This window comes from Geosmithia morbida, assembly GCF_012550715.1.
Source record: "Geosmithia morbida isolate 1262 chromosome Unknown scaffold_9, whole genome shotgun sequence".
NCBI classification, from domain to species: Eukaryota; Fungi; Ascomycota; class Sordariomycetes; order Hypocreales; family Bionectriaceae; genus Geosmithia; species Geosmithia morbida.
Window position 1 is genome coordinate 511,603 of NW_023336196.1, and position 23,979 is coordinate 535,581.

The following is a 23,979-nucleotide window of genomic DNA, read 5'->3' on the forward strand; positions in this document are numbered from 1 at the left end:
GTGCTTTACGCACGTGCGTAGGTACTCGTACAGCGTATTACATATTACATGTACGGGTACTACTCGTCCGGTAGATCATATTAATAACTGCCTTTTGATATTATCACCTCAACCGCTCCTACGGGATAGAGGGCAACACACACACACACACACACACAGCGTAGCATCCGTGTGGGTAAAAGCCTCGGCACTCGTGCAAATTCGGGGGTGGTGGGTGACTTGGTGGTGGTAATATAGCTACGGAGTACTTCGTGGTAGTCGCAGACTGTACGAGCAGTATGGTGGTACTTTAGGTTACTCCTATACCTTGAATGGAGTAACTCGTACTCGTATAGGATTCGGTCCAGTCGCAACTTGTGGACGAACTGGTGCAGGTGTGGCGGTGAACGGGCGTCAGGGATGATGAGAAGAGGAAGGCGGATAGGATGGGGCTGGGATTTGGGGGGGGGGGGGGGGGAGGTGATGGTGCCCGTGGTGGTGGTAGTGGTGGTGGCGCAAGGGTAAGGGCAAGGGAGGGGGGCTTAGGTCAGGTCAGGTCTTGGATTGGGGGACACATCAGGTTGAAAGGAATAATACAGAAAAAGTATGATGGATTGATGAGAGACTGGAGTTTTACGTTACGACATGAACCGGTGTTTTTTTCCCTCTTTTCTTCTTCTTCTTCTTTCCTTCTCTCATTTTCTTTTTGTGAATTGTCACGTAGTAATACGATCTGGATTATCTTATTAATGGTACAAGAGCGTCGTAGCGAGGACTGGGATTATAGGGCATAATACACATGCCAAGTTCCATATGACGTACCATCGCTACTACTCCATTCAGAAAGCCGTCTGCTTTTCATTCTCCTTGTCCCTCTTCTTCTCCTCTCCTCTCTAAACGTCATCAATCCTCTGCCCGATAGCCTTGCCCTTGTTCCAGTCCCAGATATCGGGAAGACCTACTGGATCGGTGACAGGCTATCCGCCCACACGCATACGGAGCATCATTACGAGCGGAGCACCGCATATTGTGGTGTGTGTGTTTCCATGGCCTGAAAGCTGGGTTCATAGATTTGGGAAGGGCAGTACAAGTACACACATACACACACACACAATGACGGATTCACAAGAGAGAGAGAGAGAGGCCCAACATATGGGAGAAGAGAAGGCCACAGTACGTACCTCGGATGCGCCTCCTTCACACTCCAACCGCCATGTTACCTTCCCTATAATACAGATTACATCTGCCCTCGACTGGTACCGTAGCACCCCCGTAGTAATACCGTATTACTGGGCTAAGAATAAGTGGGTTGGTTACCCTACCTATATTATTATCACCTGGATACCGAGTACTCATATGGTCCAGCTATGAGCTCTACGACCACTTCTCTCTGTGCATACCCATATCCCTAGCTATAAAAGAGAAAATAAAAAGAAAGAAAATAAAGACCAAATCAAACCAAGCCCCCCCGGTTTTGTGACCGGAACCAGAAGGTCGGAACCGCGTCGACTGACAAGGAACTAGGAATAAAGGAAACAATAATAATGTCCAGGTAGATCCGTGAAAGCTGATTGGATACAGGGGGGTCGACTTCAGCTTAACCCCCCCTCCCGCTCTTTTCTTTTCTCTTTCTCTCTTCTCTTTTCTGGACAAAGGTGAACTAGACCCCTGTCTTTCTCTCTCGCTCTGCTGTTTCTCTCCCTCTCTCTCGTTTCCAATCCGTGTCTGACCTATTCATAGCCTCCTTCTCTCTTCCGCTGTAGTCTCTCTCGTGTAGAGCTGCTTATTTTCCCCCTCTCTTCTAACTCGCCTATAATAATACTCTTGGTGGTCAAGACTTCTCCTGAAATACGAGTGCGAAAGAGAGAGAGGGAGACAGAGAGACAGAGAGAGAGAGAGAGAGAGAGAAAGAATAGGGGTCCAGAAGGGAAAGAAAAAGAACGGAGAGGAAAAAAAACTCCTCTTCTCTACTACGGCTTATAGTAGCACTCGTTTTCCTCAACTCCGTTACATCTACATCGTACGAGTTACTCTAGTCCGTATTACATCCATCATACAACCCTGTCCCCTAGGACAAAAACCCGCGCCCCCCCGGTCAAGGACATTGCGACCCAAATTCCAGGTCATGTGAGACATATATACCCACTTTTTTTCCCCTTCTCTATATTCGTATGTGTACTGTACTCACACACACACTCTCTTCTTTTCTTTTGTGTGTGTATTTACGTGGAGTATTACAAGTACGGAGTACAAGAGTACTAGTAATAACACGTACGGCTACGTAACCAATCTTTTTTTTTCTTTTTTTTCTTTCTTTTTTTCCCATGGAACCCAACCAAGGAAACTCACCCACGCCCCTCCCATTCATTCCCTGCCCTCGGATTCTAGAGCTCTCATTGCACAACAGACGGTACAGACCAACAAACCAAGAACGAACCAAAAGAATGAAAAGTACGATGAGACAGATCAGATCAAGCACCTGTTGCATGTTGTGCATCGTAAAACTGGAGTATTGATACTTTTTATTTTTATTTTTCCCATGTCACTGTTCTGGGACACTATAGCTGTGAGGACATTGGGCTGTACTTGGTCATAGGCACTGCGACTCTTCTACTCTTTTCTCTCACTAAGTACCGTACACCATATCATATACGTGATAATGGTACTCTGGAGCAGTAAGCCGTGACTCCTCCACATGCCGAGAGGAAAGGGAGGGGGTGCGCGCATAGAAGGGCAGACATAACACACACACACACACACTCTCTCTCTCTCTCTCTCTCTCTCACAGAGAGAGAGAGATAGAGAGAAAAGAAAGGTTTGACACATCCTTGGGTTACGCAGCTCTCTCTATCGGGTTCTTCCTCTTATTACTTTCTTTTTCCTTACAAACCAGAACGCAGAGCTGTTTCCGACCTGTACGTCTAGTGTCATTGTACCTATACATTGCGAACAGACGTAGCAGCTGCAAAGGGTACTGATGATAGTGTGTATAGCTGGAATAAGAGATGACGCTATGTTACACTGCCACGGCACGGGAGCAGCCTCGCTTCCAGCTCTCCGTCATCTACGGACACTACAATGAACTAGTAGAATGCTTACACTTCTTTCCGAGCGTTTCCTCTGGAATATCATTCTTCATCATCACCATAAAGAGTTATGTACAAGCGTCCTATCGCCACAATGATTATGCCGTCGCGAGGCCTGTATAAGCCCTTCCCGAACAAGCCACGACCCACCGTCACCCACTAAGCAGAGAGAGAGAGAGAGAGAGAAGAAATCGCAAAGAAACGGTGAGTTATCACCAGAGAGGCGGGGAAACCAATGAGGATACCAGTCCTCGGTAAGGTCGTCATACAAGTTACACATCTTACACATGTTCCGTACAATTGGTAGATATATCAGCCGTCACAGCTTGGGGGGAGGGAAGGGTGGGTGGGCAGCACAGGGAAAAAAGATGGAGGGATCGGAGTGAGGGGAATCGGAGTGAGGGGAATCGGGGTGAGGGGGAGGAGGAAGGCAAAGGAGGTGAGGAGGAGGAGGAGGAGGAGGAGGAGGAGATGTCAGATTGGGAACTGAGATGCGCGCTAACAGAAGATCAATTCGAGATCCGAGCTGGAGGAGGAGAAGGGGAGGAACGGGAGATGGACCAGATTTGTTTAGCGGGGTAATGAGATGTGTCGCACGTACATATATGCGCGTGAGTGAGTGGTTGTTGCTGCTACGTGACAGACTTGGTAATCCATTACTGATAAAACAAAACGGTACTAGTACAGGTAGTGGTGGTAGGGGAGGTTTATTTGATTTGATTTTATTATAGATTTTTTTCTTTTTCAGTAGCAGTAGTAGCTGGACTAGTAGCAATACTCGTGGTAGTGGTAGTAGTGGTAGTAGTAATACAGTAATAATACCCCATAGTAGCTAGTAGTAGTAGCATTGGTGGTAGTGGTGGCAGCAGTACGAGTACGAGTAGTAGCAGTAGTACCATGAAAGACAGCAGCAGCAGCATAATACAGCCAATACAAGGTGAGATCTATCGGTGAAGCTGTAGTTGTTTATTATAGCGCCATGAATAGCACAAAATCCATAGGACATTGACAGCAGAATGGCTCGTTGCCCTGCAAATTGTGGAGTGACCAATCAATGGATTACCTCGTTACGACAATAGTCGATCTGGAAGGTGTCAAAACGGCTGACGGACAGATAGACAGGGAAGGAACGAAAGAAGGAAAAGAAAGGAAAAGAGACGAAGCGAGGAAAGGAATAAGGAAGTAGCGACACGCGCAGTTGACTCTCGAGCGAGCCCCGAAGGAGCGACCCTGATAGACCCCGAGATTCCCAAGTATGGACCTAAGCCACATCTAAACACCCAGAGCATCCAAAGAGACAGCAGAGGCAAAGAATTGGCCCATATTGTTGCCAGCTGGAAAGGGTCCCCCTTCCCCCAATGAAGAGCGTCGAAGCCCGTCCCACCAGATCGTCCCTGCTGAGAAAGAGTGGGGCGACGCACGGCCGGGGTGTGCTTCCCAGCAGATGGGACTCTCTACATGTACGGAGTAATAGCTACAAGTTAGCAGTAAGCCTGTCCTGTCACTCGGGTTTCCCTTGGAAAGGGTCTTTTTTTAGTTTATTTCGTATGTTATTTTATTTTGTTTTGACACATACGAGTAGCACGAATAGCAGTAATGATGGTTAGTTAGCAGTAGTACATGACCGTACTGTTTCTTTCTGGGCATTCTTTTCTTTATTTATTTCTCTTGCAGTATATCGACTACTACGTTGTATGCTGCATCACTGGCATTGCTCTCTCTCTCTCTCTCTCTCTCTCTCTCTCCATCTATTTCTTCTCTCTTTACCTTTTGTCAGAGCACACACATAAGACTGAACCACCCCTCCATCACCCCCCTGTCGAGACAGCCCTTTCTCCCGGAGTCATTTCCGTGATATCATTCGTAGCCGCCCTCGAGGATCTGCCTCTTTCTTCCCTTTCATTTAGCTTTATCTCATTTTCTTCTTTTTTTATTTACCTCGAGCTGTCATTTAGGTTATCCCATCCCATAAGAAGGACGACCCCCAGACACCTCTCTCTCGTTCCTTTGCTGGCCCTTGTTGCTCTCAAACCCTCCACACGCCCCCCCCCTCCAAGTGAAAAGAAGGATAAGAAGTGCTCTGATTTTCTTCTTCTTTCCATTCTTCTCCTTCATATACTCCTCCCGACGGAGAGAAGCGACATATGAGAAAGAGAAGAGAAATCTAACAAGAGCGAAAAATTAGAAAGGCTGGGAGGGAACCAAACTAGAGGTCACTAGGACGAGATATCACCAAGACATCCACACCACACTACACCACACTACATCACACTACACGAGAAAAAAAAAAAAAGAGACCGCCTCATGTACCGACACCAGCTGCCTCACACAGGCAGCCCCGATTCAACAATATCCCCGACGAAATCGACCGGACGATTCGAGACGGAGAAACGATTCGAAACGAGGTGATATCACAGAAGAAGACGAGTTGGGTTTTTTTGGGGGGTAGAAAGAAGAAGAACGGGGAATCGGCATCATCATCGTCACTGCATAGACAGGGCTGGATGTGTTGTTCGCTCCTCCCCCCCCCCCCCCCCCCTCTCTCTCTCACACACACTCTCTCCAACAGGGAAGACAACCTGGGTCCCCAATTCGCTCCCCTTGCTGGCATCGTATTTTGGCACCGAGCACCAGCAAACAGGGCGTCCCGCAGTCATCGAGTTCACACACACAAGCACACACCTCACCTGTCCATCGGGGAATTATTCCACTTGCGCTTGTCCTGGCTTGGAGGGATTAGAGTGGGGTCATGTCGACAACCAGCGACGGCGGGGACCTTTCAGCTGCAGCCGTCGCCGCCACCGCCGCCGTCCAGGCTCCAGCTGCAGCTGATGACCCGGCGGCGATCCTTGGACCTGGAAGTGGTATTGGTCACCATCAACAGGGGGGAGGACCCGTCTATCCGTCATCCTCCCAGCAGAAGCAGCAGCAGCAGCAGCAGCAACAACCACAGCAGCAGCAGGGGACAGCGCCAGTAGCAGCAGCTTTATGTGGCCAAGGCCAGGGTCAAGGCCCTCCAGCTGCTTCTGGCGGCTCCCAGGGATCTCACCAGGGGACCCCCCAATCATCCCAGCAATCCCTGCACCAGCCCCAGCACCAGCCCCAGCATCAGCCGCTATCCCAGCAGTTGCAGCAGGTGCCCCGCCAGCAGATAGACAGTTCCCAGCACCACCTAGAGCAACATCGGCACAACCCCCAGCAGCAGGGCCATCATTCCCACCACCACCACCACCACCAACACCACCACCAGCCCGGGCACCAGCACCAGCACCAGCACCACCAACAACACCACCAGCCCTCAGATCTCCTGCTTCTACATCATCAAGACCTACAACTTCCTCCCCCCCCCTCCTCCACCACCTCCCCACCCGTCCCACCATCATCACCACTCTCTGACCTCTTCTCATTTTTACACCACGCCCGCCTTTAATGTTGATCACTTCTCCCTACCTCCCACACTCCAGGACCCGTCCTCCTCGTCTACCATTGCTACCACTACCATTACACCACACCAGCAAGCCGTAGCAGCCCACGCAGCAGCAGCGGCAGCGCACCAGACCGCCTCACCATCCCCTGCTGCCCACAACTACGCTCTGCACTTCCATACCACCTCGCCTCCCTCCGGTCCATCTTCCTCCTACCACCTTCACGCCGCCCAGAACCTATACGGCTCTGCGGATCCTCCTTCCGCGACCACCACCGCCGACCGTCCCCTTCATCTCTCCTCTGGGCACGGCCCTTCTGACAGCAGCGCCGCCGCCGCCTCGGGATCCTCGCATCTCGCTTCGGTGACGCCCTACCTTCCTTCTCCCTCACAGAACCCTCAGACTCACCAGCGACACGGCCTCCGCCGGTCTACGACTGGTGGCGCGGCCACCACGGATCCCCTGGTGTCGCCTATGCGCGCCCAAGCTGCCGTCACTGGCCCCCAGCAGCAGCAGCGGCAGCAGCAGCAGCAGCATCATCAGCAGCAGCATCAGCAGCAGCAGGGAGTCACTCCTCTGTCGACCAGGGCCTCTACCTCCGTCGTGCAGAATCCGCCTCCCCAATCTCAGACGGAGACTTCGTCACCTTCCAGGAAGCGGACCAGAGATCAGGATGCTGCAGGGCCAGAATCCGCAAAGAGACCAAAGGCCCCGAGGGGTCGTCCGCGTCTGACCGAGGTTGGCGAGTCTCAAGATGACGTGAATAACCCTCCCCCTTCTTCCCCCTTCTTCTACTTCTTTCCCTGCTCCTCGCTCTCGTTAGTTTGGTCCCATCTGACAGCGCATTCTCCTCTCTAGCGCCGACGTAAGCAGATTCGCGAAGCTCAGCGGGCCTACCGCAACCGCAAAGACAAGGCCATCACCGACCTCGAGGAAAAGGTCAAGCGCCTCGAGGAGACTTGCACTACCATGACCCGAGACTTCTCCAGCTTCATCGACCTCTTGCACTCCCACGGCGCGGTGTCTGCCAACTCGGAACTGTCACTCCGCCTCGACGAGCTCAGCAAAAAGTTCTTCTCCGCGCCCTCATCCACGGCGGCAATGCAGGTCCAGGCCCAAGTCCAAGCCCAGCCACAGGCCAGCACCGCGATGGGGACCGTCTTCAGGGAGGGCGACGTACACAGCGTGGCCTCGTCGACCGCCGGTGGCGGGGGTGGTGGTGTCGGCGACAAGCTCGCTAGCCATCCACCTCGGCACAACAGGAGACCCACCATGGGCACCATCAGCAGCGCCTCGAGCGACAACTTTGCCGCCATGCCGCAGAGACACTCCCTGGGCATCGTCCACAGCTTCCCCTCGTCAGCCACCGACTTCTTCCCCCCTGATCCGTTCGCCTACGAGGTCATCACCCAGCCGACGCCCGAGAACGCCAGCTTCCCCTCGTATACGCCGGATCCCCAGGCACCGAGCGGCTGGGTCGAGCAGCCGGCCATCACGCAGGCACTGGCCCCCCCGCCCCAGGCACTGGCGACCGACATGGCGACGTCGGTAGCGCCGCACCAGTACGCGCCGCTGGAGCAGTCATTCAGCAGACGCCTCCAGCACGCCATGCTCCAGCGAATGCTGATGCTCGCCACCATGGCCAACCCGTCGCCCGGCAAGTTCAGTGCCGTCTTCGACACAGAATTCATGTTCGAGTCGCGCGACTCCATCATCTACCGGCTGACGGAGCAGATGCAATCTCTGGCACGCGGTGGCCGGCCCGGCGGCGACAATGCCATGTCGCATGGCGTACGCTTCGACAAGGGCATCCAGATGACTTACCCCTCATCCGACGGCGTCTTTCTAGATACCGAAGAGGTCGAGAACTATCTCGGCCAGCGCGGTGTGCGTATCCCGGGCAGCGCAGACTTTATCGACGTCGAGCTGTCCCCGCACGATTTTGGTGGCGGTCCCGCGGCCGAGGGCGGCAATACGTCCATGTTTGGTGATGGCAGCATGGGACGTGGCAGCGGTGCCGGTGCGTCGACCGGGACAATGAACGCCTTTCTCTATCCGGGGGCGACAAATGTGCCGGTCGGTTCATCTTCATCGTGGACATCATCCCAGAGCCCGGGGCGGCTCAAGGTGACGCTCAACGTGGGTCTCTTGGTTGAACAAATGGTCAACAAGGCGGTGTTTCTAGGCAAGACGCCCGGCATCCGTCCTAGCGATGTCGACATTTCAGTTAAAGTGGCTACTGGTCTCTACCAGCATTAGCCCCTCTCCCTTCCCATCGATATTTTACCACTCTTCCTCTGTCCTCCGTCGTTTCCTCTCTTCTTTTTTTTGCTGCTTCTTCCTGATGGTTGATGAGAGTAAGTGAAAGGAGAGACATTGATGGATTGACAGGGGAGAGAACGCCACCCGCCCCAACATTTTGTAACATTACATCACCGCAGAGGAGACAAGGCACATGACAGTGCAGGGATGATTGAAGGGTCCCGGCTCCCGTCTTTTGATTTTTCTGACTATCTTTTTTTTTTCCGGTTTTTTTTTTTCATGGTCCATCCTATTCTAGGAGGGGAATTGCATTGTCTTTGAGGAGTTATGGCCCAGCCTTTATATATTTTTTTTGGGTAAAACCTTTTTGTTCTTACAGATGGATGGAATGTTGGATTGATGCATCCCCCTGGTTGATGCGGGTCTTTCATACAAATGAATGGACGGATGGATAACACAACAACAAACAGGACGGATAGATTGACTGTGGTCAAGCCAGGGAATTGGTCACACTGAGATACCCATTCAGGTCATTTTGGCCTTGCCCCGATGATATATACCGTTTCTTCTTGTCTTGGATCGGTGCACTGGAGTTTTTACTATCATCTTTGTCCTTTTTATATCTTGGGGTTGGTACTCGTAATCGGTATATAAAGACGAAATATCTTCAGCATGTATTTTACTGATGGTGTAATAGTGCTGCGATATGACATGTGGTGTTGGTGCAGTTGGTGTCATGTATTAGTATTATCAAGAACTGGCTACCCCTCTCAGGGAATCAGTCATACATTGACCCATCCATGGAAATTAATAATCGTGCATTGAAGATAACATTCAAGATATCATGCCTTGCCCGTACTCGTACAGGTACGCCTACATCTACAGCAAAGATAATACACTTGCTTTGTACACCTGCGCCGCACCTGCACCAAATACCTGAAAATATACTCCAACGACAGAAAGATGGAATATTCTAAGATGGCACAGCAGGAAGAGAGCCCTTGTCTGGGGCCAGCACCGGACATCAGGATCAAGCCCCGAATCATCATCCACGGAGGCGCCGGCAACATCCAAAGAGGTGTTTTCCCACCAGAGGAGTATGCCAAGTACCGAAGTGCGCTGATCAAGATAGTAAGTGGGGGTGGGGGGGGGGGATGGTTGACTCGACAGCATGACGGGGAAGATTACTACTACCGACCCTCGACACATGGTAGAGAGCTGACCGACGAGTACGAGTGTGTAGATAACGTCGACGAACGCCTACATGACGGGACCCAAGTCCCCGAGCGCGCTGGACTCGGCCGTGCACGCGGTGACCCAGCTAGAGGACAACGGGCTCTTCAACAGCGGGTACGGCGCCGTCTTCACGCGCGACGGCGTTAACGAGCTGGAAGCGTCCGTCATGGTGTCGCGCGGCCACGCCAAGCGCACGGTAGGCGTGATGGGTCTGCGGCACGTGCGGAACCCCATCGTCCTCGCGCAGCGGATGCTCCAGCACGGCGACGAAGATCTGTCAGGCAGAGGCGGCATTGGTGGTGGTGGTGGTGGCGGCTTGGATCTAGACGTCCCGTCGGCTCAGGGTCACACCCAGATCTACGGCCAGGCGGCGGAGCAGCTGGCCGAGAAGTACGGGCTCCCACTGGTCGATCCGTCTTACTTCTTCACACAGAGGAGCTGGGATGAGCACGTGCGCGGTCTGGAGCGGGAACGGGAGCGGGTCAAGGACGGCGACGATGGCGACGATGACGGCAGCAAAAATGGCCCGTCGGGACACCCAGGGTGGGACGCGGACAGATACGTCCCGCAGGGGACGTGCGGTGCCGTGGCGCTCGACGCCGACGGCGTGATCTGCGTTGCCACGAGCACCGGCGGCCTGACCAACAAGCTCACAGGGCGGGTGGGCGACACGCCCGTTCCCGGCGCGGGCTTCTGGGCGGAGGAGTGGATCGACGGTGACAGTGGCTCGGACTGGACGGTCTCCGTGTCTGGTCCCCTGAGGGGTGTGCTGGCCGATTGCCTGCCCACGCCGTTCGTCTACACACCCACACCCAGGGTCACGACGGCGGCGACGACGACAAGGAGCCTGGGTATATCGGGTACGGGGAACGGTGACTCGTTCCTGCGGGCGGCGGCGGCGCGCACGGCCGTCGCCGTGGCGAGGTGGAAGGGGGTCCCGGGCGCGCAGGCCGTGGGCGGCGTCGTCGGTCCCGGGGGGGAGCTGCAGCGTGGTGCGGGGGACAGATGGGGACGCACGGGCGAGGGGTCGGGCGGGATGATTGGCATCGAGAGCGTGGTCGTTAGGCGGGGCGGACGCGTGGTCAGCGCCGAGTCGAGCGTCGTCATGGACTATAACTGCGCCGGCATGTTTAGGGCCTGGATCGACGAAGAGGGGAGGCCGATCATGAGCGTCTGGAATAACGAGGGAAGTGATTTTTGAGTGATCGAGTGAGAAGTGAGGTGAGACGTCTTCATGACATGATGGGGGGTTAGGTCAGGTTAGGTTATAAAAACCAGAAATAGACAGACAGTAGAAAAGCACGGGATGTAGAACGCACACACATGTGTGCTGATGGGAAAGCAAGACGTTGTTTTCGTTTCCGTCCAAGATAATATACACTCATGACCATCCGAACCAAGAAAGAAGTTGTATAACATGATCATTCTTTGCCAGTCCATTCACTGACCCTACCACCTCCATTTCTTTCTTTCTTTCTCCTTCTCCATGTGTGCCCACCGGTACAGAAGGGAGAAAAGGAAGAGAAAGACATCTATTATAGTACATGGGAACGCCGATGCGATGCGATTAGGAGAATAGTGTGTTTGTATCGGTGTTGTATCGGGTTTGTATGTTGGTACAATTTTTTTTGCTTTTGTTTCCAGGTCGGATAAGGGAAGGGGGGCGAAGCATCCGGCGATCTTTTCCTTTTGTCGGCCCGTCTGTCTTCTCGGGACTGAAGAATGGAGAGAGAGAAGGCAGTGGCGATTTGGCAAGATGAAAAATCACCAGGTCCGAGGGGGGGAGATATCAGGATGCAGCCCCCCAGGGAGAGATACCAGATCCCAGGTCGAGAGGAGAGGAGAGGGGGGGGGGGGAGGGGGCAGGCATAGGATGGGATGATGGTAGCCGGGTGAATTTTGTTTTAATTTTTTCTTTAAACCGCCGCACCCTCCATGTTAGGCGGTGGCTGCGGCACCTCGAGCTTGGTCGACCCGGCAAAGACCTTGCCCATTCCGATGCCGACCCCCTCGATGACAGCCAGCAGGACGGCGCACCCGATGGCTCCGTTCCGGATGGCCTTGTAGCCGCCTCGGACGGCCAGCGAGCCGCCGGTGAAGGCGCCGGCGACGATGGCGTTCCACGGGTCCTCCTTCTGCCGGACGCCCTTGACGGCGCAGTCGAACGTGGAGAAGAGGCCGCCCCAGACGCCAAAGTTGCCGCCCAGGACGGGGGCGCGCATCTTGACTGCTGTTATGGCGCCGATGCGACGTTCGCCGTAGGGGGAGTTGCGGAAACCCTTGATTCCGTGCCAGATTGTGCCGCCGATTGCCTTTTTTTCTGCGTTAGCATTCTTCTTCTTCTTTGACCCCTTCTTTTTTTCACTTAGAAAAGGGGAGAAGAAAAAAAGAAGAGGAGAAACCCTTGTTTGATATTGGGATCAAAACATACCCCCATCGCAAAAGCTCCTCCAAAGTCATTCAAAATGACCCAGGGGCAGGGGTCGCGTCCGTGGTCCATGGCGTACAAGAATGATGTGAGAGGGAGGTGGGAGCGTCGCTATCAGGAGTTCGGATGAGACCAAATATACATATATATATATATGTGTGTGTGTGTGTGTGTGTGTGTGTGTGTTTGTGTGTATATATATATATATGTGTGTTCAGATGGTCCAGATGAATCGAGATGGCGGTTGGCGGATAGCAGGACCCTAGTCGTTCGTCGCGGGGAGATGGATTTGGGAAGTCGGGAGGGAAATCCAAGGAGTTGAGATTGAGATGGAATCCGACCGAAAATTAGAAAAAAACGCGAACCAGAGCTGGGGCCCAATCAAATGCGCGTTCGGGTTAAGGTAGTATTACATAATCCCATTTTTACTTAACCTGTACCGGAAGCATACAGACGTCGAGCTTGATTCACGTTTTAAACTGCAAACGCTTTTATTTTTATTTCTTTATTTTTGACGGCGTTGATACCAAACTAGGTGTTGTTGACGATGTCGGGGTTCTATAAAAAAGACATCACATGGCAAAGACAAAAACAATAGAACAAGCATCTCTTCTTCCATTAATACATGTATGTTCAGCCATGCTAAAGAAGCGCTACCTCTCGACAGTTGTTGATAATTGACAGAAAAATGTAACGCCAGCGCCCGTGGTATCGAAAGTCGTTTTTACGTCGCTCATTCTTCTTACCCGCTGTAAACCAATCTCTCCTTCCCCCTTCTTCCTCATTCTCTATGTTGAAAAAAAAAAGATAATAATAGTAGTAGTAAAAATAAGACGAGAATAGCGAGATAAAACAAGTAAACAGAAAATGTGTGTGTGTGTGTATATGTATATGTAAAGTGTGTGTGGGTGTGTGGGTGTGTTTGTACGTTTGTATGTTTGTCAATACATGCATGCTAGACAGCAGCGGACGCATCGGAAGTCGACAGAGCAGTGGGAGCACCGTCAGCGGGGGGGGTAGCGGTAGAGCTGGATGAAGGGGGGTTGTCGGTCTGCTGGTTCTGCTTGGGCGCGACGATCCCGGCCTCCCACTCCAGACGCTCCCTGACCATGCTCTTCTTGCACCAGCGGATGGAGATGCATCCCCACACGAACATCCAGAGGAAGGGGGCTACCCAGCATACGCCGTAGCCCCAGTCCTCCGGGACCTGGGGGATGATGGCTATGACGGTCAGGACGGCGGCCAGGATGAGCGAGGGCACGGACCAGAACATGGACTGCTCGTAGAGCATCTGGCGGAAACGCGGACTGGAGCGGTACCGGGCAGCCAGGGCCTCTCGGTAGGGTCTGCCGCAGCGGGCGTTGACGGCCATGACGTCTTCTATGAAGTAGTATGCACCGGGTAGAACCTGTGTTGTTGTCTGGTCAGCAAGATGTTCTTCCTTCTCCTTCCTCTTCCTCTCCTCCCCTCTCTGCCCCCCTGCACATATACATGTATATGTATACATCTTCCCGTGTATCCGGTCTGCGTGGGGGATAGCAAGCAAGGGACGGAGATCTGTCGGTGCTCACCTTTTCACCCTTGGAGGTAGAGCTGATGCGGAAGGGAGCCCTGATGTTGAAGCGGTGCAGCATGGTGATGGCGAAGAGCACGCCGCCGAGGGTCCAGAGGAGCGAGGGCGCGGCCATGGAGATTACGCGGTTCCAGGCGTCGTGCGGGGCGCTGCCGACGATGAAGAGCACGGTGAGGACGAAAATGGCCAGGCTGGAGGCCCAGGTGGTCATGTCCGAGGACCAGCGGCTGGTGCTGCCGAGCGGGCGGTAGAAGTGCTCCTTCTTGAGCAGGCGGAGGGTGCGGACGGCGAACTCGACGTAGGTGGGACCGCCCCAGATGGAGGTGACGACGGCGAAGATGATGTACTCTTCGACGTGGCCGGCGTACTTGAGCCCAAAGTACAGGGCTATGGGCACGGCCGAGGCGTCGACGAAGACGATGAAGGCGAAGAACCACAGGCGCCAGCGTCGCTTGCCGTGACGCCACGTGAAGGGGAGCTGGGGCAGCAGGTCCGGGTTGTCGTTGTAGTACTCCTCCAGGGTCCGGCCGCGGCGCCTCCACTCCCGGCGCGTGGCGGCCCGGGAGTCGTAGTAGGCCTCGGCCTGGGGTCGCAGGGCGTACGAGAGGCTCCGTCTGGGGAGACCGTCGGCGGCCGTCGCGGAGCTGTGCGGGAGGAGACTGCTGCCGCCGCCGCCGCCTCCGCCGCCGCCGGCGGTTTCGTCCTTGGCCCTGTAGATGGTATCCTGTTCGGGGTGCTGCGCCGTCGCGGTAGCATCGTCGTCGTCGTCTTCATTTCTGGCGTTGCCGCTGTCGTCGTGACTCCGTTCTTGGATGACCAGGCTGCCTAGCCTTGTACTGGTCGATACCCGTCCCGAAGGCTGCGAGTTGACATTGCTCGGTTGATCGGCGGCGGCGGCAGCGACGGAAGCGGAAGCAGTGGGAGATATGGGCGTCGACGGTTCGTCGGCGGCATCGGCGGCGGCGGCGGCGGCGTTGCTGGCACCCGACAGCGTCCTCGTCACGTTGCTGGAACGACGGACCTCGGGCATGGTGACGGACTGGGAGAGGGAGGCGCTCCTCTCTGCGTCCTGTCTTCTTGGTTGAGGATAAGGGGGGAAGAGAGGACGGGAGTGAGCGGCTGCCGATCGAGACTAGAAAAAGGGGACCATGGCCCGCAGGTGGGAATTCGGATGCGAGAGGCAAGTATCAGACGAGAGGAAGGAATGCAAAAAAAAAAAACAGATTAAAAAAATAGATGGAGGGAGAAGGAGAGAGAGGGAAAGAGAGATGAGACGGGCAGCTGATGGTGGATGAGTTCCAAAAATAGTGCGAGACGGCAGAGAGAGAGAGAGGGAGAGGGAGAGAGAGAGAGTAGAGTCCTCTTTTTTCTCTCTCTTCTCTTCGTCCCTTGGCTCTTTCCCTATTACAAGCGCTAGGTGGGATCGGGATCACTAGGTGGGATCACTATACTCGTAGGTGGGATCAATACGAGTACAGCGGTATCAACGCCCAGTTTAATGGGCAGATTTTACTGGCAATGAATAACCAGCCCGGTATCATGGGTATTTAGTGCTTGTGGGTCACCGGCAGTCTCCAGGCTCTGAAAACACGACAGCCCAGGATACAGTGTACATGCAGGTCGGCTGTCTCTTCCTCCCCCTCCTCCTCCTCCTCCTCCTCCTCGTCGTCGTTCTCTCGTCATTATCATTTCCTCCGATTTCATTCGAACGACCGGTCAAGGCTCTGGGGAGCCTTTTGCCATCAGCTCATCCGACAAAGGCTGGCAGAACCGGATTGTGGCAACCTGTGAAGGCCAAGACAATCGGGATCGGTGCGAGGCAATCCCGACGGCCAAATGGTCTCTCCCGCTTCGGACGCAGCGGAAGCGTCCGACGTCATTGAGTCTACAGGGAGTGATTGTCTCATAATCCATCGCATGCTCCCCATCGGTCAGTAATATTGTTGCATGTCTGTGCGGGAGGACGCAGGGCGGCCTCCGGCTAGGATGGCTACATATACATGATACAGGTACCCATCTTCTCGGCATCCACGGAGCAGTCGTATCTGACTATTAATCTGTCACGGTGATCCGTACTATGTAACCTGCACAGATTACTCATTCACACATTCGCGATACCAGTACCGGCACCAAACGGCATCATTCCTGCCTTGATTAATTACACATATATTAAAGCTACCCGACCAACACGCATCAGAACAGGTGGAATAAATAACATTCATATTCAGGGCGGTAAAAATAACCTCCCCCCACCGGGAAAAAAAAAATCATTCCACTAACCCTCGAAATATACATGTAGAGATTGCAGATCAAGATGGTGTAAGATGGTGTAATACATCTAGAGAAACGGTCGTGTATTGCTGGAGAACACGCGGCGAAAAAAAAAAAAAAAAAAAAAAGAAATCGTGACATGAATAGTGGTAATACTATATGGAGGGAATGCCTCTAAAAGGTGGGTGTGCCGACTTACCATGTTGCTGCTTGTCTTGTCCGCACTAGCCTTCCCATACCCTGCCCCCCCCCCCCCCCCCCCCCCCCCCCCCCCCCCCCCCCCCCCCCCCCCCCCCCCCCCCCCCCTTCGACCTTGGCCCGACATTCCAACTTCTACCGCGTAATGTAATACGGAGGTACGGAGTAATACTCGTACCATATAATAATAGACTTTTCCGTAAGGCCTAGACTCTCCATCTCTCCTCTCCCCCCCCCCTTTTCGCCCCCACACACCACAAGTATGACGGTAAACAAGCTTAAATTTTCACATACAATGTATGCACCTGTACACACACACACAAAACTCCCCGGTCGGGTTGGCCGAGCCGCTAATCTTACTCCTCTTCTTGCAGTCTTGGCTTTTCTCTTCTGATTGCCACTCGCACACTCCTTCCGTACGTTCGCTACCACTCGTCTGACAACTCGGTGCATGGATACGCTACCTCAACCCCCCCCCCAATCTGGTCTCATTCAATCGATATCGCCTGCCTGTCTGCATACATGTCATGTAACCTGTAAGCTCAGCCTGTAGCTGACGCTTACTCAGCACACCCGGCATTCACCATGGAGGTCGCTACCAAGACTTATTGCGGTGACCTCTGTCATCAGAGCGGGCGCAAATCTACAGCTATCTACCATGTGTAATTGTCCGAGAATACATGTCTGCCGATACTCAACCTCTCTTTTCTTTCTTATTCTTTCTTTCTTCCTTCCTCCACCCCTTCGTTTCTATTCCTTCATCACGGTTCCAGGTTCCAGTACGCCATCTCCCTAGCCTGCGCCGCCACCTGAACTCGGTACGATCATGGCGAGGGGCCATACACTGTAGTTGAACGGTTGAGAATTGCCGAGGGGATCTAGTGCACCCTCTCTGCCATTGCTCTTCTGCAGTCCTGTCGGCATATAGAAGCAGAGCCTATCCCTGTGCAGTGTCTTGGTGAGGACTGTGCCGAGCCTGACCATGCAAGCGTCAGAGCCGACACACGAGCAAGACCGGCCTTGCCTGAGCTGATGCGATCTCCCACGACGCTAGGTACGGGAGCGGGAACCGGTATCGGGTCTATCTAATCTACACAGACTATGTCGTCGAGTATATACGAGTAGTTTCTCTCCCGCGGTAGTTCTAGCCACTGCTCAAGCAAAACGTGCCCTGCCGGATTTCACTGCCCGTCACATGTGTATCACGAGCAGTTCAACACCCTCTTTGCCGATACACTCGTAAATGCTGAGTCGACGGCTGCAGCAGGCATCCAAGCACGATAGATAATGATGAGAACCAATCAGCCTTGTCACGCTGGTTTGCGACTGCCTCGTCGTGGGGGGTCCCCCCCCACATATCATCATCTTCTCCTCTCCTCGTCATCATCCTCCCGTCCGCAGCGACCTCTTCTTCCGTCAACTGCCGTTGGTCTTACGGCAAGGCTTTAACCCGTCACGGGGAAACTCGGGTGCAGAGGAAAGAAAACACCGGCCCCCAAGACCATGGCGCCCCTCGACTGCGCACAGCGGATGGCCACCCCGTCATCCGAGGTGCGGCGGTGTGGCCATGTAATCGACCTACGTACAGATCAGAGGCAGCCTCTGGTGGCCTCGAGTGCCTGTCACACCTACCGCACAGCGCCCTGCAGCCGCGACGCTTTGATGGCCACGTCCATCTCTTGCCGTTCAACGTTCAAGACGCGCTTAGGCTGACCCTGCTGCAGTCTTCCCGGCACAGATTCCGGTGGTGCACGGATATGGTAGGTCCTGCCTTGCCTTGCTATGACCTCGGCCGTGACAGAATGACGGCTGCTAGTTCGGGTCAGGCGCCGTTGTTCTGTTGGTAGAATCGTAGCCGCACGATCATCACAAGTCGGGGTGTCCCGGCAGAAACCGCTCCACCTGAGTTCTCTGCCAGCAGGATTCATCGTCGGCTGCGACGACCCTACCCTCGAGACGGCTCAGGCGCGTCCCGAGAGATAGCTTGGAAGCATCTCCTGATCCAGACGTTTCGGGCATGACTGACTGCATGGCACGATACGGTACACGCGCGGTCTACGAGGAAAACTATACTATATCACGCTTGCGTGGTGTCATTTACATGAAAGCATGTGAAAACGATCAAGGAAGAAAAAAGGACGAGAGATGACTGGATCGTGTTGGTTGATCGAGTCTCTGATGGTGATGATACTCACAGAACGAGCGCGACCTGCCCCTCTTTTCATGACCGTCTGCGTTCGGCTACCCACCAATACATCGTGGACCCCCCCTCCCCCCAGGTGAAGTCATCTCAACGGTTTTCTGTCTGTTCGATTAGGCTGTCATCTCGGGTCAGTCGGGTTGCCTTCTTCCACACTGCACACCCCCAGTTACCTTCTCGACAAAGGGGGTCATATGGTTATCAGCGACACATGCAACAGGAGCTCGTCCTACGATGTCTTGACATGCTCAGTCCTTCCGGCCTAGCATCTCCCTCTGGTCGATCAGGTGACTCCGTCCCCCACTCCACTGTGTTCCGTGTACTAGCCGCTCCTTCCAGTCGTGTCCTCCCTCCTCCGGTCGGACCCGTGCAGGAGGAGTGTTTTTCATGATTCTTTGCATTCATCCTTGTAGTCTCTCACATCGCTCGTTGCACTTGCCCTGTTCCGTCCGGGCCATGCCGACCGAGGCCCTCACTCGAAGAGGGATCTTACCGCACGGTCGCTGCCCGCTCCCTCACCTCCGCTCCGTACCCGTCGCTTCGGTGGTGGCGCTCTTCACACTTCTACTTCAGCCTACGGCGTTCATCGTCTGAAGCCTTGGTCTCTAGGAGGGTGGCTCTTGGCGGGCCACGCGTGGGTGGATAGTCTACGGGATACAATCTACAATCTACAGTCACTCTTACAACATGAAGCTACAAAAGTTGCCCAACCGGGAAGGCATGTGTCAGAGCCGTGGGAGCAATCTCACTAAACGTGGGCCCGTCGGGAACGGAAGAGGTCATGTAGGTAACCGCCTCTCCCGTGGAACGAGAGAGGGGGTCAACGATCAATATACATCTTCATCCCCATTGTGTCTTTGCATCCGCGATTTCGCCACGACTACGCCGTCACCTAGCAGACTTCGTCACTTACTTCACTACTCCCCTCCCCGAGCAGACTCGTTGTCTAACAGACTGATCGTTCTATTCCGTTTGGAAGAAGGAGCTTCTCAGCCCTAAAGAGCTCGCCAACCTCTCCACGGAACAGCCGCTAGCTCGTGCCAAGGCCATCGAAGAGGCCGACTGTAACAACTGGCTAAGAAGAAGGATCACCGCAGCTACCGACGGAATACCCTTCACGGAGCCTTGCCCTGTCCGTTCCTCGACGAATGTACCAAACCCCGTCGCTCCCGTCGCGACCCAGCTGCTCATCCTAAGCGAGTCCGCGACGCGATCGAACGTGAAAAGAGATAGAGGAGACAACTTCGGACATCTACGAAGCTTCGGACAGAGCCTCGCATCGCACTCCATAAGCTATCGCGCCTCCTTCGCCACGGAAGCGCCGAAATACGGGGTGCACCCACGGCAGGGAGATGGCTCTTTGATCAGTCTGGCGGATTCGTGGACTTCCGGCGTGGAATTGCCGGAACGTATCCATCCGTAAAGCCACGGGGATGTCTACGAACTCGTCACGCCGAATCCCCAGACGCGCCCTTTACCAAGCTCCAGGATGTTAGAGATTCATTTCGCGGTTCACAGACTGATAGGGGGCTTCAAAGCGGCGGGGTCGCTTGAGTCCATTTCTTTCGAGGGGATCCGCCCGACGATGCTGGTCCCGACTTTGACGACGAGATTGCACCCTTGTGGCAGCTTCTTGTCGATGAAGCTGTTGAACAGGACGTCATCGGAACCGAGGCTGCCCGGCGCCGGGCACGCGCTCTCCCTTGCGACGAATCCGAGCTCACCCGTCTGCGCCGCCAGCTGCAAGAAGATGAACCGCAGGAAGTCGCAGAGCAGGATCAGAGATTAGACTGAAAGCCCAGCTGAACCCCTCGCGCAAGAGCGGGCTAGCGAGGAGGCGGGTACCGATGACCTTGAAGCCAACGACGGCAACAGATGAAGAAGAAGGGTCCTCGACGCCGATTTCGACGGGAAGTGGGACGTTGAGAATGGTTAGGAGGAAAGTCACTGATTTCAAGGGAGGCCCTCATGGGAAGTCTGCGAGATGGATCCCGCAGCATTTCGGTGAACGAAAGGGATCATTGCAACGGATCCCTCTTCCTCAACTGAGAGAAGGCATCGTCCCAGAAACATGATGTGTGCGTGTGGAGGTAGGTATGGAAGAAAAGGACATCTGCTACTAGTGGTGATACCAGACAATCCCCTTTTTAGAAGTCGCGGATACCCGACTTAGCCGCCTGACCCCTCATCTGGCCTGGAAGGCTGCTGCAATGCAACTCTCTTGCTTTCTTCTTCGTCCGTCTTGGTAGAGCAGACGAGGGAAAGCTCCTCGATATAATAAGAACAAAAGTCGGTTCAGGCATGGAAGAGATGTATTGATATCTCAGCAAGAGCACAGAATGCGCCAGTTGTCTTGCATGACTACCTAGGCAGTACTACTGATGATATCATTGCAATGGATCCCTTTTCCTTAACTCGGGCAATCTTGTCATCCTTTCTCGCTTCCATCATGTCTTCCTCTGTTCCTTCTTCTCCTCTGACAATATTCGCAACGATAAAACCCCACCCATCCTCAGGCCAGGTGCCGTGCCCATTCCAAAGCTCCTGATTGTCAACATGACGTAGCCAAGCGCCGAGTCGAGGGCCAGTAAACGGCTCCATGGTGATCTCCGCATGTTCCTCGAGGAAATATTCGCCAGCATCGCTTGAAAAGGCGTATTGGGTGAGGGGAGTTCTCGTCCTGTCGTCGCGGACCCTACCGGACATGAAGACGTATTCCTCGGTGATTTCTTCCCAGCTCCCCAGTTCCTCGTACCTGAATTTAGGCTTTCTGGACATTGTGCCTATAATCAAAGTCGCATCCTGGTACTTTGTAAGCTGACTTCTCGGCTTTCCTCCTCTGCGGCTCCCCCAGATGAGCTGTTTCCACTCATCGCTAGGCCAGGTCACACGAAGCTTCTCCGAATCTCCAAGTCTCTTGATTTCGCAGTTCGGGATGGTCACGTGGAGGATTACGACTGCACCGCCCTCTGGTCTCCGTTTAGCAAACGATGCGTAGTACTCGGCAGTGCTGTAGTCGGTTGCAAAGTAAAAGAAACGCCTGGTCCCAGTGAAGTCTGTCGGGGGAAAGCTGCCGACTGGGCTGAGCCTGGCGATGGCCCCTGTGTGATCCAGAAGATCCCGAGGCACGGGCCTGATCAATACCTTTAAGGAGGGTGGTGTAGCCGGGGGCAGAACGGGCTGCAGAGATCCTGGCCGAGGCAGTGGCGCCTTGGGGGATCCCAGGGGTATCGTATCCTTGCCAGCCCGAAACTTATCGAATGCCGGTCACAGTCGACGATGCGGGTTGGCCGCGGCTCGCGCTGGAGCTACCACTAGGGCCGGATCTGGAGGATTCACGACGCAGAACCTTCTCCCTTTCCATCGATGCTCTCTTGATGTCTGATAGCGCGGCGAAACGCATCCGAGCAGTGTCCTTGGCCCAGAACTTGCATGACTCGGATTGACGGAGGTATTCGAAATGGGGGTCGAGAATCGCTTCCCGAGCCTCGTCAGAGAGCCCCAGTCTCTGCAGCGTCGCCTCCCACTCATCAAGGGTTTCCGGCTCGTCTTCTGGCCTGACGTCAAGTCTGCAGTCCATCAGGTCCATGAATGCGGCCACCAGCAAGCCAAAGTCTTTGGTAGGATCGATATCGCGGGCTGGCTTCAGAGTTACGTCTGTAGGCCAGTCGGGCCAGATTGCCCACAACTCCTCCGCCTTCTGGTGGGTGAAGCCAACAAATACGAGGGCGGCGGGGGAGATGAGCTCCTCCGGGATGGTAGAGAAGATGCCGTCGTCGGATGCATCAGACGAGGTGCTGTCGAGAGAGAGGTGCTGATTCTCCTCGTCACTCCACGAGTTCAGCCGCCGTTTATGCAGCCTGACTGTCCCTTCTATGGTACCGGGCACCACAAGTCCATTGCTTGCCAAGTTGGCAAAGTCCAACGGTAACAGGATCTTGTTGGAATCCGCGATTTTGGTGTCAGAATTCATCTTCGGCTGGAACAGACTGTCTCTGGCCTCGGCCGCGGGGTGTGAACAAAGGACGAAGCGAAGGAAAAGAAGAAGAGAGAAATCGGTGGACGAGGGACGAAAGGCGATGCTCGGACAGGACTGACGGAGGAAGACAAAGGTCGACCTGGGAGAGGACGGATTCGGATGGACGAAAGAACGTGAAACGAAGCGATGAAAGAAAGAAAGGAGACGGGACAGGACAGCGGGACAGGACAACTTTATAATCAGAGATGCGGATTAAAGGCAACTACGAGCATCACATGTCTGTAGTGGCGGGTGGCTGCTGCCAGGCGTCACTGACAGACTCCGATTCACAGACTCTTGACCCACGTAAAAACTTTCTTTCCTCGTTTGATTCTAGGCCTCTGCACCCGCCTCGGAAGAGAGAGTCTAGAGGTAAGAGTGCACGGGAGACAAGGAGGAGATGAATGATGACACATTGCCTCTTGTTGAATGGAGAGGATGGAGAGGATGGAGAGGTGTCTGCCGTGGTCACGATGCCTCGACGATGCATCGACAGCATCCGTACATCAACATCACACCACCACAGCTGTCACGCCAAGTGCCGGCCTCGACCGGCTATTGTGAAAGGCACTGATACAGATGTAGCAGGAGCGACAGGGAGCTCGTATCGTCACACGAGGGAAGGTTGGTGATGATATGCGCCGCACCTTCAGCTCAGACGCCACTCAATAAGTCGGGTCTCGACAGGTATCATGCAGCAGTGACTCGAACTCTCAGGTTCCGCCCCCCACTGTACGCACGGGCACTTGCTCGAGGCAACTTGCTCAAGGCACTGCATCCGGGCGGTCGACGACGGGCCGATGCTTGCGGGCCAAGGAAGGCAAGGCCGAGCAGCTTTCCAGATCAATCCGACTCGTAGGTTGCTGCCGATAAACCCAGCCCGGGAAACAGCCATCGCTCATCTACCACGGAAAGGAAGCCACCAAGAAGGTGTGTCGAAGCTTCAATGTTTGACGCCGGGAGCGCCAGGAATAAACCCGTGCTCCATTGTCCATCTCCCGCTGGTGATGGTGATGCTGGGTAGGTAGACTGGCTTGAATACCATTAGCATCTACGGAAAAGTTCTAGATTAAGCACGTCGTGAAGTGCCTACTCGTAGTTAAATAGGCAGCATGATTCAAATGTGAGGAGTATTATGAAACTGAATCTTAGGGTGCCAATGTTAGACACGTAACATGAATTCCTCACGTCTTAGATCCCTCTTTATCTAGCTCAGCGACCAACTCCTTCTTACCTCTGTTTTACTTTGTCCTCATGTAACCCGGATGCCGGCGAGATGATATGAAGTGCCGAGTATTCACTG

At 54.2% G+C, this 23,979-nt stretch overlaps 5 protein-coding genes across 5 annotated transcripts; 2 read left to right on the top strand and 3 right to left on the bottom strand.

Moving 5' to 3' along the window:
• Positions 1–4,661: 4,661 nt before the first annotated feature.
• Positions 4,662–8,749, top strand: GMORB2_7677 (uncharacterized protein; the record flags this gene model as incomplete). The annotated part of the gene is made up of 2 exons (XM_035469642.1): positions 4,662–4,667; positions 7,349–8,749. The coding sequence occupies 2 exons, from the start codon at positions 4,662–4,664 to the stop codon at positions 8,747–8,749; spliced, it is 1,407 nt and encodes a 468-aa protein (XP_035320736.1).
• A 966-nt stretch (positions 8,750–9,715) lies between these two features.
• GMORB2_7678 (L-asparaginase) lies at positions 9,716–11,189 on the top strand (the record flags this gene model as incomplete). The annotated part of the gene is made up of 2 exons (XM_035469643.1): positions 9,716–9,883; positions 10,032–11,189. 2 exons carry the CDS (start codon positions 9,716–9,718, stop codon positions 11,187–11,189), a joined length of 1,326 nt encoding a protein of 441 aa, XP_035320737.1.
• A 715-nt stretch (positions 11,190–11,904) lies between these two features.
• On the bottom strand, positions 11,905–12,425 carry GMORB2_7679 (mitochondrial import inner membrane translocase subunit TIM17; the record flags this gene model as incomplete). Its single annotated transcript, XM_035469644.1, has 2 exons — positions 11,905–12,300; positions 12,420–12,425. The coding sequence occupies 2 exons, from the start codon at positions 12,423–12,425 to the stop codon at positions 11,905–11,907; spliced, it is 402 nt and encodes a 133-aa protein (XP_035320738.1).
• Positions 12,426–12,947: 522 nt separating this feature from the next.
• On the bottom strand, positions 12,948–15,019 carry GMORB2_7680 (uncharacterized protein; the record flags this gene model as incomplete). Its single annotated transcript, XM_035469645.1, has 3 exons — positions 12,948–12,974; positions 13,492–13,824; positions 13,988–15,019. 3 exons carry the CDS (start codon positions 15,017–15,019, stop codon positions 12,948–12,950), a joined length of 1,392 nt encoding a protein of 463 aa, XP_035320739.1.
• A 5,151-nt stretch (positions 15,020–20,170) lies between these two features.
• On the bottom strand, positions 20,171–22,909 carry GMORB2_7681 (uncharacterized protein; the record flags this gene model as incomplete). The annotated part of the gene is made up of 4 exons (XM_035469646.1): positions 20,171–20,398; positions 21,215–21,802; positions 21,930–22,595; positions 22,901–22,909. The coding sequence occupies 4 exons, from the start codon at positions 22,907–22,909 to the stop codon at positions 20,171–20,173; spliced, it is 1,491 nt and encodes a 496-aa protein (XP_035320740.1).
• Between the last annotated feature and the right edge of the window lie 1,070 nt (positions 22,910–23,979).